Raw genomic sequence first — 16,760 nt, 5'->3', positions numbered from 1 at the left:
AAGGGGGTATGGGGTTTGAATGGGGTTCCGCTTGGGAAGCTTTTCCCGGTCGGAGGAAACATCCTGCGCCACGCTGTCGGGGCGAAAAGCATCTGCATACTTTCAAATAGTAGTCGTTGTTCTGGGTTCTGTCCCCAAGTTTTGCGCAACCCCCCCCCCCCCCCATGGTAAAGTTTTCCTGTTTTCTCTATGTTAAGTTTTCTCTATGTTAAGTTTTCTCTATGTTAAGTTTTCTCTATGTTAAGTTTTCTCTATGTTAAGTTTTCTCTATGTTAAGTTTTCTCTATGTTAAGTTTTCTCTATGTTAAGTTTTCTCTATGTTAAGTTTTCTCTATGTTAAGTTTTCTCTATGTTAAGTTTTCTCTATGTTAAGTTTTCTCTATGTTAAGTTTTCTCTATGTTAAGTTTTCTCTATGTTAAGTTTTCTCTATGTTAAGTTTTCTCTATGTTAAGTTTTCTCTATGTTAAGTTTTCTCTATGTTAAGTTTTCTCTATGTTAAGTTTTCTCTATGTTAAGTTTTCTCTATGTTAAGTTTTCTCTATGTTAAGTTTTCTCTATGTTAAGTTTTCTCTATGTTAAGTTTTCTCTATGTTAAGTTTTCTCTATGTTAAGTTTTCTCTATGTTAAGTTTTCTCTATGTTAAGTTTTCTCTATGTTAAGTTTTCTCTATGTTAAGTTTTCTCTATGTTAAGTTTTCTCTATGTTAAGTTTTCTCTATGTTAAGTTTTCTCTATGTTAAGTTTTCTCTATGTTAAGTTTTCTCTATGTTAAGTTTTCTCTATGTTAAGTTTTCTCTATGTTAAGTTTTCTCTATGTTAAGTACCTGATGGCACCACGACTCCCTGCCATGGTTCTGCTCGTAGTGGATGACGTTCACCAGAGTCATGGTTTCGTCGCCCATCTCCATTACGGATGGATGGACGGACGGGTGGACAGACGAACCGGATGGCATTTACTACAAACCTCGGTTGCGAAAGAATTAAATTAAATATATCTCAATACCGGCGCAACGGGAGTGACAATGTGCCGGGGTCGATGCTGCAGGTTGTGCTTGGACGCGATCCGTCCGTTGCGCGTTTTTTGTTGTTGATTTCGTCGGACGCGAGGTCGTGGCCCCGGCCGCCGTCGCCACAATCGGCGCATTTCTATAAATCCGCGCGCCGCCCGTCAAACCACGTAGGGACGAACAAACGCATGAATTGTGTTCTGTCGGCATGTGTATCAAAAGGTTTATTTTTTCATTTTGCGCTGTGTTTTACGATTATGATTTCACATTTATTTATTTCCGCCCCCCCCCCCACCCCAAACCACCTTTCATCTGCAACTTGTCGAGGCGGTGAATACGGTGGGGCCGGGTCCTTTCAGCACCGAGGGCGTCTACGTCACTCCGGCCTGGGTGCCTGGCGCGGTTCCGTCACTCCGCCTGATGGACCCAGAGGAGGAGAAGTTGGGGTCTGTGGAGGGAGCGTCGCCGGAGGTATGGCCGACCTCGCCCCTCGTCAACCCAAATTGAAAACATTACGTGCTCGTGACAAAACACACAGGTCCCCCGTGTAGCCATACAGACTGTTGGGGCGAGCGTCTATGAGGGCCGGAACGCCGCACGAGGTTGTGGTGGTGTGGCCAGAACCACACCCGTCCTCATTTTGCCCTCCCAGTGCCGACGTTCACGCATTGCACCGCGTGTTCATTTAAGGCCGAGTCAACCTAATGGAGACCCAGGACCACTCCGATGTTAACTTTGAGCAGGAATCGAACCGTTGGCAGGTTCTCCACCTGAAGACGGCTGCTTGCGTTGTGGCCGAAACGTCGTGAGAATTATTGTATTATGTTTTATTTTTATTATTTTATTATTTTCCTTCTACGTGACTTTACCGAAAGAACCAAGAAGGTTCAATAGCGTTGGTGTTGCAACCATTGCACCACCGCTGCACTCAATGCACCGGTGATACAGCAGCGACGGCATGCTCGCACCAAGCCCACCCAGCGATATCAGCGAGTCGTCACGAGTCTCAAGACTCTCTTCCAGGAAGAGTCCTGTAAAGTTTTTTTTTTTACCAGTATGTGGTGACAGCTGCTGTGTTTTTCCCTCAATTAAGTACAGGGAAACCTGGCCACATGCCCACATACGTCTTTATCGACCGCGCGTGTCGGCTATACGCACAGTTTACTGAATGAGGTCTGCTTTCCGGAACGCGGGGGCGTGACGCTTCGCCCCCGACGTGTTTTTACGTTGCTATAACAAGTAGTGTATATGCATACGTTACCCCCCCCCCACCCTCTGGCCCTCGCACCTGATTGGCTCACAAATGATGACATCACATCTATCCCTCTGTTGAAGACTGAAACAGGAGGAGGATTTTTCCACAGATCTGGCTGTCACCTGATAATGCTGGTTGTATTTACTGGCGAAACGTCGTACTCGAATTGTAAATGTTGTGGGTTTACTCTCCAACACACCGGTGTTCTGTACTCGTAACAAATTGGCATGTTTTGTTTAAATGACAAACCTTACCATCTTTGAATCACAACACGCTGGGCGCTTGCTCGACAGCAAGGGGGTAGCGCATTGGGAAAATGGAAACTGACTCTGGGCATCCCTTAGTGCAAATAACAAGGGCGGAAATCGTGAAAAATTAGTTGAACAAAGAGGCAGGAGGTGATCATTTCAGACCCAGGGAACGCAAACCCTCCTTTTTTCCCCATAAGGTCCTATGATTTGTCGAACACAGTTTTGCCCAATGCGGCATTTTCCAGGAGCGTAACCCCCTGGTTGTTCGGCGAGGTTTTCCGTCAGCGTGGAGTCTTTTTTTCAACCTTGACAAGTTTGTGCCATGATGCCGGCCCACAATGCTCGTTTTTGAATTCCATGACGGGATCCAGAACTTCTACCTTGAACCAGACAGAGCGCGTATTTTACGGTTAATACACCCACACTATTAACCACGTGTTAATTTTATAATCTAAACGTTCATGGGCATTCGCTTAAACTGTCACACCCGTTTCAACATCAGGCAATTAGGTAATAGCTACCCATATTGCATTGCAGGTTGAGTCCCAGGCTTCACCACCCTCCACCTGCCTATTGGCCGGCTGGGAGGCTCCGCCCTCCAATGGCGCACCGATTCTGGGATACACCCTACACCTGATTGGCCGAGGACAGATGGAGGGGGAAGGGTCAGCGGAGAAGGCGTGGCCGCTGCTGTCCGTCAGGGGCGGAGCCAACACACGTCACGTGATACGAAACCTGCAACCGGACAACGAGTACAGGTACAATACAATATCATCGTCGCTATTGGCCATGATCAATCCACTGCTGGATGAAAGGCTCCCTTATTGTAGTAATCATGTGTACAGGGACTCCCCTACTTATGAACATTCGACTTGCGAACTTTCAGAGATACGAACAAACTTGTCCGTATGTCCAGTTGCCTGTTCGGTGTCCTTACTCAGCATTCCCAGCATTTCTGCCTAGGCCGCCGCCATCGTCTGTTGTTGTGTTGTCGCTGTGCCGTTCACTACGACGTTCTCCGCTTTTCACGAACATTATCAACCCCCATTGTGTTTCCATAAGAGTGGTGAAAGTGAGGGTGGTAGTAAGAACAACTAGTGGCATCTACATCTACAGGAGATTAACTTTTAAAGCCATTCCCCGTGTTTAGTGTGCATGCCGTATAACACGTTTGGAATCGACAGGAGTAAAGTTGGACTTACAAACAAATCAACTTACGAACACACCTCTGAAACCTAACTAGTTCGTAAGTAGAGGAGTCCCTGTAAAGCGAATGGGGCTACCTGAGAATTGGGTGGGGTTGCTTAAGCAGTGGGTGGAGCTACCCAAGTAGTGGGCTATGTGAGTAGTGGGTGTGGCTACACGAGCAGTAGGCTGGGAGACTCACTGTGGGTGGCTATATAACATTGGGGGCGGGGGGGGGGGTGACAGAGGAAGAAGGGAAAGCCAGCTCGTCATGTGTCCCATCTAAGTCTCCCATAACTCGGTTGGCGTCTTGGAATTTCCATTGGTTCGTAAACAGTTTTAACACCCCATCAGAAATTGTCGCGAGCTGCAACTGAAATGAAGTTATCCATTATCCGTGCCTTGGCCGCTTTGTGTTCTATCTTCACTCATTTTCCCATCATGACTTGTGGGGGTGTCCCTTTTACCTCTGACCTCTCCCTCTCCTCGCATTTCTCCTCTGCCCCCGATCCCAACACCGCCCGTCTCTCTCCCTCCTCGCCCTCTACCCACGCCCCTGCTATTGCCGATCTTTGCCCTTTCGTCTCCAATCCTGCGTCGCCGCCAATTACACCGCATCTCACTCCTCCGCGGCGACCTCTCGCACCTTCATCACTCATCCCGCTCCTTCATCGACTGTCTGCCAGTGTCCATCTGTCTGTTCCCTCTGTTCCATCTGTCCGTTTGTTACTAACATTCCATCTGTCGTCCATCCATCCATCCGTCCATCTCTACCATTTGTCCATCTGTTCTCTCTGTTTAATTGTTTCCATCAGTTTCATCGATCCATTCCATCTGCCGGTCTTTTCCATCTGTCATCTATCTGGCGATCCGTTGGTCTATTCGTCTGCCTGCACGATTTGTTCTGTACTTCCATCTGTCTATCCGTCGATCCATCCATCTGTTGCGTTCATGCGTTCCATGCACTCCGTACGTCTATCGGTTCTAGCCACTCCGTCGGTCTGCCCATCCTTCCGTTTATCCGTCCCGTTCGTCCATTCGTTCCACACTTTTGACCCGTCCCGTTTCTGCCCGTCCCGCCCTCAGCGTGCGCGTGCAGGCCGTGAACGCGCTGGGCGCGGGGCCGCTGGGAGCCCGTGCCGTGGGTCGAACGAGGCCCCAGCCGCCGGCGCCTCCGCGCCTCGAGTGCGCCCCGCCGGGACCCCACAGCCTCAAGCTGCGCTGGGGCGAGAGCCTGGGCCGCCCGGCTACCGGGGGGGCGGCCGCCGCGGCCGTGGCAGTGGCGGCGGGAGGGTCGATGGCGGAGCCCACGCACTACGTGCTGGCCGTGGAGGACACGCAGGGCAGGTGCGTCCAGGGAGGACGGCCCGGGCCAATAGTCGCGACGATACGATATTGTGTGGCCGTCCGGAAGGCGTCGCTTTTCCCCGTTGCCGGTGGTGGCCGCAAGTGCGTTCCCGCCCTGGCTGTCGCACGAGTGCCCGGTGTTGTTGTGGTTGGGAGATGGCAGCGGTGTGGTGCACTGAATTGGCTTCTCTCGATCTTCTTAGTGTTTTCTTCGACTTGAACTATGATGTTTGTGGTGTTCCAGTGCCTTGAGTACCTTGTAGAAAAGCGCTCTAGGAATGTATTGTTGTGTTTTGAGTTTAGAGTATGTGGCTGCTATACATTTCCATGTGATAAGCGACTTTGTTGAGCTATCGATTGTAACCAGGTCACTTCTAAAAACGAGCTATATAGCTCAGTGGGCCTTACCTGGTAAAATAAAAAAAATAGTTAAGTTTAGCATGTATTATTTAGTGCAATAATCATGATTATTGTTATGGTTTGTGCCTTTGTCATTACTCGTTGAGAGATTGGATGCAGAAACGTAGAGAGATGTAGATTGACACAAAGAGAGACATGTAGAGACATGGAGAGAGACACAAATCATGAACATACACCGCGAGCCATCGCAGCGCACTGCACAGGATTCATGATGGCCATGTCTAAGCACTGAGCTGGCATGGTGAAGATCCTGGGTTTAGGCCCTGAGGCTGGGTGACTAATCTTTCGTGGAATTCATTATGGCTTTGTCAAATGTCTGAGCATATGCTACCAAGGCCGTTGGATTCACATTAGGTATTTGTTGTTGTAATGCTCTCTATCTCCAAGGGTTTTATTTTTAAATACATTTATATTCATACGTTTACACATGCTCGTACGTAGTTAATCCAATCACTGCAATCTACCAAATGCTAGACCCAGCACAGAAGCTGATTTTCGTCGCTCCATCTCCGTCTCGGAAGCGTCCCCCCCCCCACCCCTCCTCTTTCCGTTTCTTAGTGCCCATCTCTTTTGTATTCTTCAAGCAGCATTCGTTCAGGTCCTCCATCCGCTATCTCAAATCAAACTGCAATATCATCCAGCAGTGGATTGACAAAGGGCCGCAAATGATGTTGTTTGTTTACATGTGTGTTGTGTGTACAGTGTCTTGGGGAGCGGTAGTGTAGCGGTTAGTGCACTACGCTACAAACCTGGCAAACTGAGTTGGATTCTCGCTCACAGTCAACACCAGTGACGATTATCTGAACCGGTCCTGTGCCTCTGTAGGTCGACTCGGCCTCAAATGAGAACCTGGTGCGATGTGTAAGCATCGCCACTGGGGAGACAAAGGCGGCCGGGCTTGGTGCTGGCCACCCACTCTCTCATGCGCCATGTCGGCCCTCATAGGTGCTTGCTAAGCACTTGCCCAAATACTTTGTTAAGGCTACACGGGAGTCTTTGGCTTTTGTGTGTACAGTACATGGGTTAACCCTCTGTTCCCTGCAGCCACTGGAGGCAGTGCTAATCACAGCATTAAGTAAGAAAATAATCTTGTCAAATCGCTATTGTCTCTCCACTGCTGGATGAAGGCGTCTGTTATGCCAAAGCCTCCCTTATCTTACTTTATATTAGTACGGTGCGTTCACTCAGGGGCATGCAAGGGCTGAGGAATGAGTGAGCGCGATAGAGGGTATACTTTGGGGGTCGCGAAAGGTTAGGGGGGGATGGGAAGGGGGGGGGGGAAGAGAATGAGTTATGGGAGAACAGGTGAGCTCGTGGTCTTACGATGCCACCACAATTCGCCTCCCCACATGTGTACGGATTGATCCTCATTGCTCCGTCTCCTCGGCGGCCGTCCACTCAAGGGGGGAGGGGGTGGGGGGGGTTCTCTCCTGTCACCTTCTTACCTACTGGACATCTGTGAAAAAGAGCTTCATAGCTTTTCTGATTCCTCTCGTATAAATAAATTCTGATTCAACATTGGAATACTTGACCTTCTGATTGTGAGCCCATCACTCTACTATTGACCCGCCTGGCTGGATAGTTTATTTTTTTATTGCTTTAATTTTATTGATATTTTAATTATTGATATGTTATTGCACTTAAATGTGAAGGAATATTCTAGATGTGGCTGAGCCTATTTGTGCATATTCTAGGCATTTAATAAGTAAAATTCCCCATACGATAGTTAACATATCGCAATATTAAGCTGTTAAAATCTTTATAGCCAATCGGATTTCTCCAGCGGAGATAAATATTCTGATTCTGAAATATTATTCGGCGCACTGATCAGTCGCCTATTCTTGCCCGTCGGCCATCGTGCCTTGTGGCCATGACGTGTCCTGCCCCAAGGCTGCTTACTTTCCTTAAGTCGATACGTCTCTAATTTGTGCTTATTTTCCAACCCCCACGTTTTCCTCCGTCGGCGTTATTCGCGGCGTTCTGCATCTTTCATCCACGCTTCCGCCCCCCTTCGCGCTCGTTAACCTTGTCGTCGCGTGTTCATTTCCCCCGACGCGGTTCGACAAGAGCTTGTAAATTTTTAACGCAATGAAATATCTCACTTTGGTTACGGCCATTGCACTGGTGACAGACGGGCGGCGAAAAGCAACTCTTTATTTCGTAATGGCAAAGAGGAGAGAGAGAAAAATCCGGCCTCGCGTTTCCCACCGAAGCCTTCCGTGTTGGCCGTGCGTGCGTCGCCCTCCAGATAGAATTGTTGCCCCCTCCACCTTTGTTTGCACTCCCCAATATTGCCGAGTTTGCCGAGCATGGCTCCTCGAGCTTGAGCGGTCGCGCCGCCGGCGTGCTTAGTGAGGGCGAGGCTTTGCGTTCATTTCTGCCACGTAGTTGTGAACCGAGAGCAGTCGCAGCACGTGCCGTGAGGTGTATGTGTGCATGTGTGTGTGTGTGTGTTTACGTGTGTGGGGAGCCAGCACGCTGCGTTAGGAACCTGGCGACCCGGGTTCGATTCCGGCTTACGGCCAACACCAGTGGCGATTATCTGAAGTGGTCCTGGGCCTCCCCTAGGTCAACTCGGCCTCAAATGAGTACCTGGTGCGGTGTGTAAACATCGCCACTGGGGAAACAATGGCGGCCAGGCGTGGTGTTGGCCACCCACCCCTTCGTGTGCTGTACCGGCCTTCATACGTGCTACTCGCCTAACAGCAATCGCCCCAAAAGTCTATTAATGACGATGGTGTGGTGCTTCTACCCTCCGCCCCCCCCCCTCCGCCCCCCCCGCGGGTGTGCAGACTGACCGTTGTCTACTCGGGGCCCTGCCACACGTACAAGGTGCAGAGGCTGCAGGAGAGCACCGAGTACAGGTTCCGCATCCAGGCCTCCAACCAGGCCGGCCGGGGCCCGTACTCCCAACTCCACAGCTTCACCACCGGCAAGGCCATCCCCCCCGCGCCGAAAGGTAGAACCGCGGCGCGCGCGTTGGTGGGAGCTCGCGGGGACTTGGGGCGCGTTATGGGCTATCTCGCCGGAAATGATTGTCGGGCGCGCCACCGCGTACGCTCCACCATGGTGGCGCTGTACGCTCGTTGTTTTGCGAGCGTCCCTAAACCCACGCGGGGGCCTCCCCCCCCCCACCCCCGCACGCGGCCGTATGGGATTTTGAGGCAAGAGCCGTTTGCGAGCGTCCACGAAGATGCAAAGGGGAGAGGGAGGAGGACCACGGGGAGAGGAGTAGTGAGATGAGAAGGGGAGATGGTAGGCAGAAGCAAAGTCCGTTGAGAATGTTGAAGACGTCGGCGGCGAGCGCGATGATGGCGGCGACGATGCTCTTGATGGTGACGTTGATGACGACGTTGACGCTGCTGGCCACTCCGCACCCTCCCCCCCCCCAGCTCCACGCGTGACTCAGCTGGAGGGCAGCCGGTGCGAGGTCTCCTGGGACCCCGTGCCCCCCATGAGCGGTGACCCCCTCCTCTACTGCCTCTACCTCCACAGCCCCCGCGACTCCGAGTACAAGCAGGTACTTTGCTCCCCCCACGTGCTCTGATTGGCTACGTACATTGTCTTTGAGTTGTGCGCCTTTTGGTGTCATCTGGTCCAACCCATGTGAGACTAGGTTGTAAGGAAAGCTGTCTCAGGTGTGGACCAATCAACTCCAAGGACAGTGCACATTATCAGAGTTATGTTTTTTGTTTGCATTATGACTGCAGGTATTGTGGTCTATGTAAACATGACTCCTTGTAAAAAAGGTGTCAGTTTTGTGGCCAGATAGAAGGGTAAAGAACCAATTATCATATTTTTTACTGGCAAATGAGGTTCCAATGGTGGAACAACCAGCATCATCAGGCGGCGGCCAGAATAGTGGAGAAATCCTCCTCCTGTTTCGATCTCAAGTAGGCGGGGGGATAAATGTGATGTCGTCACTTGTGCACCAATCAGGTGCGAAGACCAGAGGGGGAGGGTTAATGTTTGCATTTATATCCATAGCCAATTAACCTCTCATGGATATTGGTCGCGAAAGCCCCTTCGTGTTTAACTGGGCAAAAGCATGGACCAGTCTCTGAAAGCCATTAGGTGACAGGAATTGACGCAGCCGGGGCAGTATTTATTAAGGTGGAAGAACGAAGTTTCTAACGACACGAGACACACACCCCTCAAAGAACAGAGACTGGTCAAACCGAACACCAAGATTTTTGAGAGCGTGATTGGCTTTCCTGTCAACACCTGATCAGTTCCTACCTTATTGCAGACCAATTCAGAACGTATTGGCCATCCCTTTCCCTTATAAAGCTCAACGTTCATCCTACAAAGTCCCATCACAATGGAGAAAGACAAACAGATAGATTTTTTTTGCCCGTATTGAAACGGCTGTCCGCCGTATGGACCTGAAAACTCAATTTCCCTGCACAAGTACATGGGTAAAGCGCATGGGTTGACAGGTATGGATTGGGCAGACATGATGACCATCTATTAAGCTCCGTGACTCTCTTTCAGGATGGTTTTGCCAAGTTCTTGCAGCAGGGGGGGTGATAATTGCTGGCATGCGAGATCTCAGTTGGGTAATTGTTGCGGTGTGATTTTTCAATGGCAAAGCGCGGGGACCGTGACACCGGCACAGGCAATGTCGCACTCTTGCGAAAGACGTCACGGGGTCGTTAATGTCCACTGTGAAGCAGACGGCGCGTAGTAACTCTACGCTTATTCCCCACGCGCCATTAACCTGGGCGGCCACTAGAATCTAACCGTGAACCTCTTCAACAGCCATTGGTGGGGGGTAAATTGTGGGTATGCCCACCTCCTCCGTACTAAAAGTCCACTGGAATATTCCAGCTGAAAGAAAAGTGTTTCTATAGATTCTGTTATCATCAACGTAAACATCATAATCCATTCACACAGCGTATATACAACATTTAACGACACATTTCTATGTGTATATACACACACACACGTCCTTCGGGCTGAGTGGTGGCAGAGTGGTTAACGCACTGCACCATGGCACCCGGTGCACCGAGCTCGGTTCCCGGCCACGGCTGCCATCGGTGACGAGCGATATCTGAACCAGTCCCCGGCTGTGCCCCCACTTGAACCACCTGTACTGACCAACGCAGCGAAGTCTGGTCAAGCAACCCACACGACCGACACAGCGTTCCATCCAGCAGTGGACTGGCAGGGAACCGCACGATGTAGCGATATCGTATTTTTTTGTAACCCCGATTGATCTGCAATCCGCGCGGCCTCTTCGCGCGCCGATGCACGCCGCAGTCGCGGTTGGGTCGCAGAGAAAATACGAAAATCTCACTCCGTCTTCTCTCCTGCTGTGATTCTTGGCGCTCTCCATCAGTCCCCCACATCGCCTTCTGAGTGGTCACCTCCAGTGCAGTGCACCGGAATGCTCCCGCCCTCCCCTCCCCTCCTGTTGCTGGCTTGCTGATGATGCCTCATTCTTTAAGCTCATTGGCAAGCCCCCCCCAGGGTGTGAAAGCAATCCATCTCAGCCTTCCAGCTTCCGTGAAATCATCGTTTCTTGGAACATAATAAAACTACACAGCCAATGGTGGCATTTTAGAATCCACTGAACAAACGGTGTCATGGGCCTTGGGGACATGTCCCTTGTGGCCATCGTGTGCTGACATCACCAGTCAGAATTTTTTTAAAATGACACCGCAAATCACTTAGTAGGGAGAGCATGGAGTGACATCGTTAACTGTGAACCGAATGGAGACTGTGTCTGAAGCACAGCCGCGCCTTCCCGGGTGATGATGGCCTTAGGCCGCGGCGATAGCCTTAGGCCGTAAGAACGACGGTGCCAATACCAAAGTCTTCTGTTGTCATCATTATTATCATCCTCCCTCGTGCTCGTTCCGTACATGCGTGTTGTCCTGCGGACTCCAGGGAACATCTTGGATGTGCAACATTGTACTTCATTTCCTCTTGCCCCTTCGGATGCTGTTTGTCGTTTAAAAAAAATCAGAATAATTATTTTTTTTATCCCGAAGATGTCTAGTAATGGCTCCATGAGCAATGTGTGGCACACAGTGCGGACAAACCGAACATTTGCCGAGGACTTAACAACCGGTTGATGCAGGCAAGGGGGTCAGGGGTTACACGTTGTGGTGTGAGGCCATGATTCCTACCTGCCCGTAGCTTTTCGATGACCCGTGGCAACAGTTGCCGCAGTACGGCAAAATGACGTTTACACCGCACTACATCCAGCCCACGATCATCGTCATGTCAGCATCGTCATTTGCTCGGCGCAATGTTTTTAAAATATGAAACATTCATTTGCCGACAAAGCTACATCTACATCAGCCTCGCTAACGGCAATTGCTCTCCGTCCATTGCAGAACATTTCACCGATAAATTCGCACCCCGAATTGAACCAATGTTGGCTTTTGTTGCCTGCCGTGCGTGGGAAAATTCCTTGTCCAATTTTCAGGGAACTCCGGGAAAAATCGCCGCGCGCGCCCGGCGGCACGCCTACCACTTCCCTTTGCCGCAGTCGACCTTTGCCCTGCGTGTTGGCTTGGGCCGGGGGGGACTTCGCTACGCATTAGGGCGCTTGCCGCCCCATAATTCTGACCGCCGCGGTGACACGTTCGGAGGGGGGTGGGGCGGTGGGGAAGAGGGAGGGGGGAAGGAGGCCCGCGGTCGCCGTGTCCATGCGAGGCCCTCCTGGGCCGCGGTAGCCCGCCGGCCGTGTTTCGAGCTCTCGCACCGATGGATTGCCGTGGCGTGTGGTGTCGCCGCCGCCGGCTAATTTGGCCCTGCTGGACTATTACGCATGGTATCCTTAGTATCGATTCGTGGAGAAAGAGAAGAGGGGTGGGGGGGGGGAGTTTAAGATGAAACGAACGCACAGCGGGCTGGAGCGGAGTCGGGTGTGTGCCGTGTTGCAATGTCGGGCTGTGCCTTGGTGGAGCTCGTGGCCGGAGGAGCGACCCCGTGGGAGTGCACGGTTCCACCGGGAGACGCTTAACGGTCGTAGGGCAGCGAATGGGCAGTGAAGCGAACGAGCCCGGTACGTTCGCTTCACGTTGGTAGCACTCGTGCCTCGCAGCAAGCCAGCTTGGGTGGGTATCAATGTGGTGATCGTGAGCTGGTATGAGTTGGTATGTTCTGTAACCACTCTGCACGGGTTTCCTATGCGTTCCCTAGTTTCCTGCCATAGAAAGAACATGCAATTGGCCCAAAACATCCGAAAGTCCTGAAAATGTCACAATTTGGATCGCACGGCAGCAGCAGCAGCGACATTGCTTCCCTCCTGAGAAAACTGGCAGGACCCTCCTGAAAAAAACTGTTGGACTCGGTGAGGCTTTCTTGGGTAAACAAGTGAAATAATATAAAAAATATATATATATTATTGTCCAACTTGAGTGTGCGAATGTTTGCATGGTTGGCTATGTCGTACGGTGCGAAAGAAGTTCTGCATATATACATAGTTCTATAAAACAAGTACAGATGTGTACGTACACATAACTCGTTGCCAGCCTACTGCTTTACCAGGGCCCCCCTCCCACACCCTGTGGATCATGAGGAGTTATTTGACGGCCATGTATAGCCAACGCTTGTCAACGCGGGTTGGAGAAGGGGGGGAAGCATAGATGTTGGATCCATAGTACAGTACAGCAGCGGATATTGCTGTGTTGCCATCTGCTGACAGCAAGGCCCCCGTAGCAGCCTCTAGCGCTTGTTGTATGCACGGCGGTCGCCCATCCAAGCACCATCCCAGCGCTACCCTGGCTTCGCTTCCGAGATTAGGAGATATCAGGTGCATTCTGGGTGACTTGTGTGATGTATGGTCAAGTGACCCATGTGACCGACACGGCATGGGGGAGGGGGGGGGGGGCAACGTCCAGCACTGGATTAATAAATATTTGTAATTTTATATTACATATATATAAGTACCGTATACTTTTTTTGGTGAATAAGCATTATGCATACTCTTGTATGCAATGGTCCGTTTAACAACAGTCAATCTCGGACCACTGCTGGAGCCAACATTGGGCCAACGTTGGAACGTGGTTCAATGTTTTTGCTGGGAAAGCATCTCGACACCACGTCGGTTGCAGGGATCGCTGGATCAGACTTCACCAGCTTGGTGGTCAGTGTGGGTTGTGGGTTGGGCTGCTGGCCCAAGGGCATTTACGATATCGCTCCCTGCTGACGTTAGCCGTGGCCAGGAATCGGAACTCAGGTAGCCAGTTTCACGAGGCAGTGTGCTAACCACTTCGCCCCATCCATCACGTACGTATCTATTTGAAAAGAAATGTAACGCCCAATACAGCGCGAGTCCCATGTGTCTTCACGGTTCGTGTGAAATATTGCCACTCAGGCCGTAACGCCACCCCTGAAGCTTTTAGTTGTGCAAAAAACAATACCGCAAATCGCATTTTAAAGCAGAATTCGCCCGCGCGAAGCGAGCGCAGCTCAAATAAACGAGCTGAGTGCCGCTTTCCCTAAGTGGGCTCGCCATCGCTGGCTGCCGCGCCCTCTCTCCCTCGCCACGAACCTCGGCGGCAAACGTTGATTGACTGTGATCAAGCGTAATTAACTTATGCTCTGCGCCCCATTAGCCTCCCCTTGCTGGCAATTCTGCCCGATCGCATGTGGGCACTCTTGCTCCTCTCGTCTGCACCCTCTCTCCTGCCCTGGGTACATCAGCTTTCTCACGTGCTCCCACCTTGACCCCTAACTCTCGCTGCACATCAGAGTGAGCGGTTCAGACTCAAGTACGACTGGTTGTTTGTAGGCGTGTGCGATATGAACGCACGTCGCCACAGCAGAAGGGAAACACGCGGCGTTGCGTTTCAAGGAGTGGCCATTTTACGTGAAAGCATCCACTGCGCTAACGTCGCACAGTTGCATTGGGATTTGTTTTCTCCCTCCAAACGTACCACCGGCTGGCGGAGAAAGGTCACCTAATTTTAGCGCGCCGGCTTGCTTACGGCGGCTTTGGATATTTATTCATTTGGATCTTACCTTTTTTTTCAATTCAAATATCACGGCGGGTCCCGGAGTCCTCAAAAATGTCACCGCGTGACCCCCGACCCCCTGCTCGTGGCCTCACGGGAAACATACTGGGGACGCAGACATCCCTCGCTAACCGCGGACTTGCCATCCCACAGATTCATGTATGCACGGTTTATTGTTTGTATCTCAATTTACCAACCAAGTATCCACGGGTAAGCACGGGTCTGCAACACGCATTTACAGATTTCGTGGGGCCGCTGTTCTTCGCGCCACAGCACCATTCGTGGCCTGCGTAGCTTATCAGCTGTCCGTCTGTTTTGTTTTACTGTACTATAATTCTCTCACTGCATAGACCGCGTCGCATCGCAAACCGCATTCACATTAACCTTTTTTCAGCCCGAGACGTCTGCAAGCTGCAGGGTGTGGGTCCCATTCACCGCTCAATCTCGGAACGTGCAAGCGGTTCGGCGTTAATGTACTATACTGTATTTGATGCGGCAATGTATAAAATACATTGGGGAAAGTTCTGTCGTATAATCTGGAGAATACGGTATTTGAGTTTCAATAACATCCCCACCACTGACCCTCTTGCTCTCTCGCTGTCCATTGTTTTTTGCAGGTTTACAAGGGGATGGCTACCTCCTTCCAGATCCCAGGCCTCCACTTTAACAGCGAGTACAGGTTCCGCGTGTGCGCCTCACGCCAGAGTGTCTGCACCAGCAGCGGGGGCGACTCCCTGGCTGCTCCCACGCAGACGGAGCTGGTGGGGCAGCCGAGCCCCTCGGCCAGCTTCGTGCCCCGCCGTCCCGAGGCTGCCCAGTCAGGCGAGCCGCTAGGCCTCGGGGAGGCCGCTGGCCCCGACCAATTTCAAAATGGTGACGAGCGCTTCGCGGCCCTCATTTTGCTGGGCTTCGGAGCGAGCTCCCTCTTCATCGCCTTCATCATCCAGCTGCTCATCATGTAAATCCCAACGGGGTCAGCTTGATGTCGGGGGAAGATTCCACCATGTTTGTTTTTGGTATGACATGTTTTTTCCCCCCCCATAAACAAACCAATAGACCGTTGTTATTTTTCCGGTCTCGCACGCGGAAAGGTTGATAGAGCTTGGCCGGTTTGCGCCGCCGCCACGGACTCAAAACGGTGTAGGGTCAGTTCCGGAGGTCGTCGTATTCCGTTTGTTGTCGTAGTGATTGTTTTTGTTTTTCCGTACTCGCGTAACCTTGACATAATTCCACAAAAATGCTGTACGCGCTTTGGTAGACGCGGAGAGCGATTTCTGAGAGATGTGGATGCCACGACCAAACCAATGCAGACTCGCCTTTGTAAGAACGGTAGGATGCTACGCTATGCAAATGTAGGAGGAAAAATAAAAAGTAAATCCGCTAGAGATCTTGAAAGCAACTGCACGATGTTGCCATTTCCAAGCAGCAGTAGCCTCGTCCGAAAAAGCCGCGGTAATACCAGTACCAGCTTGGCACCTCCGGTGGTGGGTTTTTCGAACGCGTGGGAGGTTTCGAGGCCACCCGTGTACGTACGCTTTGCTGCTTTCTTCGTTTAAAAGTCGCTCGCTCTCTCGCGGTGATCGTTTGATGAAAGATGTCGCGATGGCGAGCGAAGCGGTCTCCGCATGCGACCTCTGCCTTGTGCGGCAGTTTTATACGTTTTTGAACCGACCGTAAAAAGGAGGGCACGGCAAAAGATTATAACGCTGAATATGCCTTGGCATAAAAAAAAAAAACCCTATATATGATATCAAGTGCCTGACTGCATATCACGTCGACGTATATGCGTCTGTAAATCAGATGATATTCAGTGGGAAAGCTTTATATGGTGATTACCGTTATTATATATACTTGCAATGTCAGTGGTGCCTTGTTTGAAAAAGGAGAGGGGCCGGAAAAAGACACAACAATAAATGAGAGGGGGTGGGGGGGGGGGGGGGAAACTATGAAAACTAGCCTGCACATTTGAATTATTATTTGAGGTTGTGATTTATATTTTTTTGCGGGGGGGGGGGGGGGGGGCGGTGCGCGCGGGGGGGGGGGGGGGTCCGGGGTGGGAAAAAGCACTTTTTATGTAGCAAGCTATAGAACTGCCAGTGAATGTGAGCTCGCGTCGCGATCTGGGTGCGTCCGCTGCCCCTTGTGACCAAATTGGAAGGTTCCCCCATTTGGGGGTGAGGAGATGGGGAGGCTTCTTGAACAAACAAAAAATTAAGTCAGGATTCGAGGCGGCGTTAATTCCAGCCTTGGTGTCACTTTGAGATCGCACAACTGGACTCTGCCAAGAGACGTGGGTTGCTAACATTCAGAGCATGAACCTTTT

The 16,760-nt window shown here is 51.1% G+C and overlaps 1 protein-coding gene across 1 annotated transcript in view; it reads left to right on the top strand.

Annotated features, from left to right (window-relative positions):
• Positions 1 to 16,337, top strand: part of LOC144734569 (fibronectin type III domain-containing protein 3B-like) — a 32,731-nt gene extending 16,394 nt beyond the window's left edge. Inside the window, exons 18-23 of the mRNA XM_078616815.1 lie at positions 1,335 to 1,478; positions 3,051 to 3,271; positions 4,785 to 5,045; positions 8,258 to 8,424; positions 8,858 to 8,985; positions 15,055 to 16,337. Of these exons, the coding sequence (XP_078472941.1) occupies positions 1,335 to 1,478; positions 3,051 to 3,271; positions 4,785 to 5,045; positions 8,258 to 8,424; positions 8,858 to 8,985; positions 15,055 to 15,399 (1,266 nt within the window). The 3' untranslated portion in view covers positions 15,400 to 16,337. The remainder of the gene's footprint in view (positions 1 to 1,334; positions 1,479 to 3,050; positions 3,272 to 4,784; positions 5,046 to 8,257; positions 8,425 to 8,857; positions 8,986 to 15,054) is intronic.
• Positions 16,338 to 16,760: the final 423 nt, after the last annotated feature.

This window comes from Lampetra planeri, chromosome 51 (genome assembly GCF_965212315.1).
Source record: "Lampetra planeri chromosome 51, kcLamPlan1.2.h2, whole genome shotgun sequence".
Taxonomy (NCBI): domain Eukaryota; kingdom Metazoa; phylum Chordata; class Hyperoartia; order Petromyzontiformes; family Petromyzontidae; genus Lampetra; species Lampetra planeri.
The sequence above is the reverse complement of the archived record's forward strand: the minus strand, read 5'-3'. Positions and strand labels throughout refer to the sequence as shown.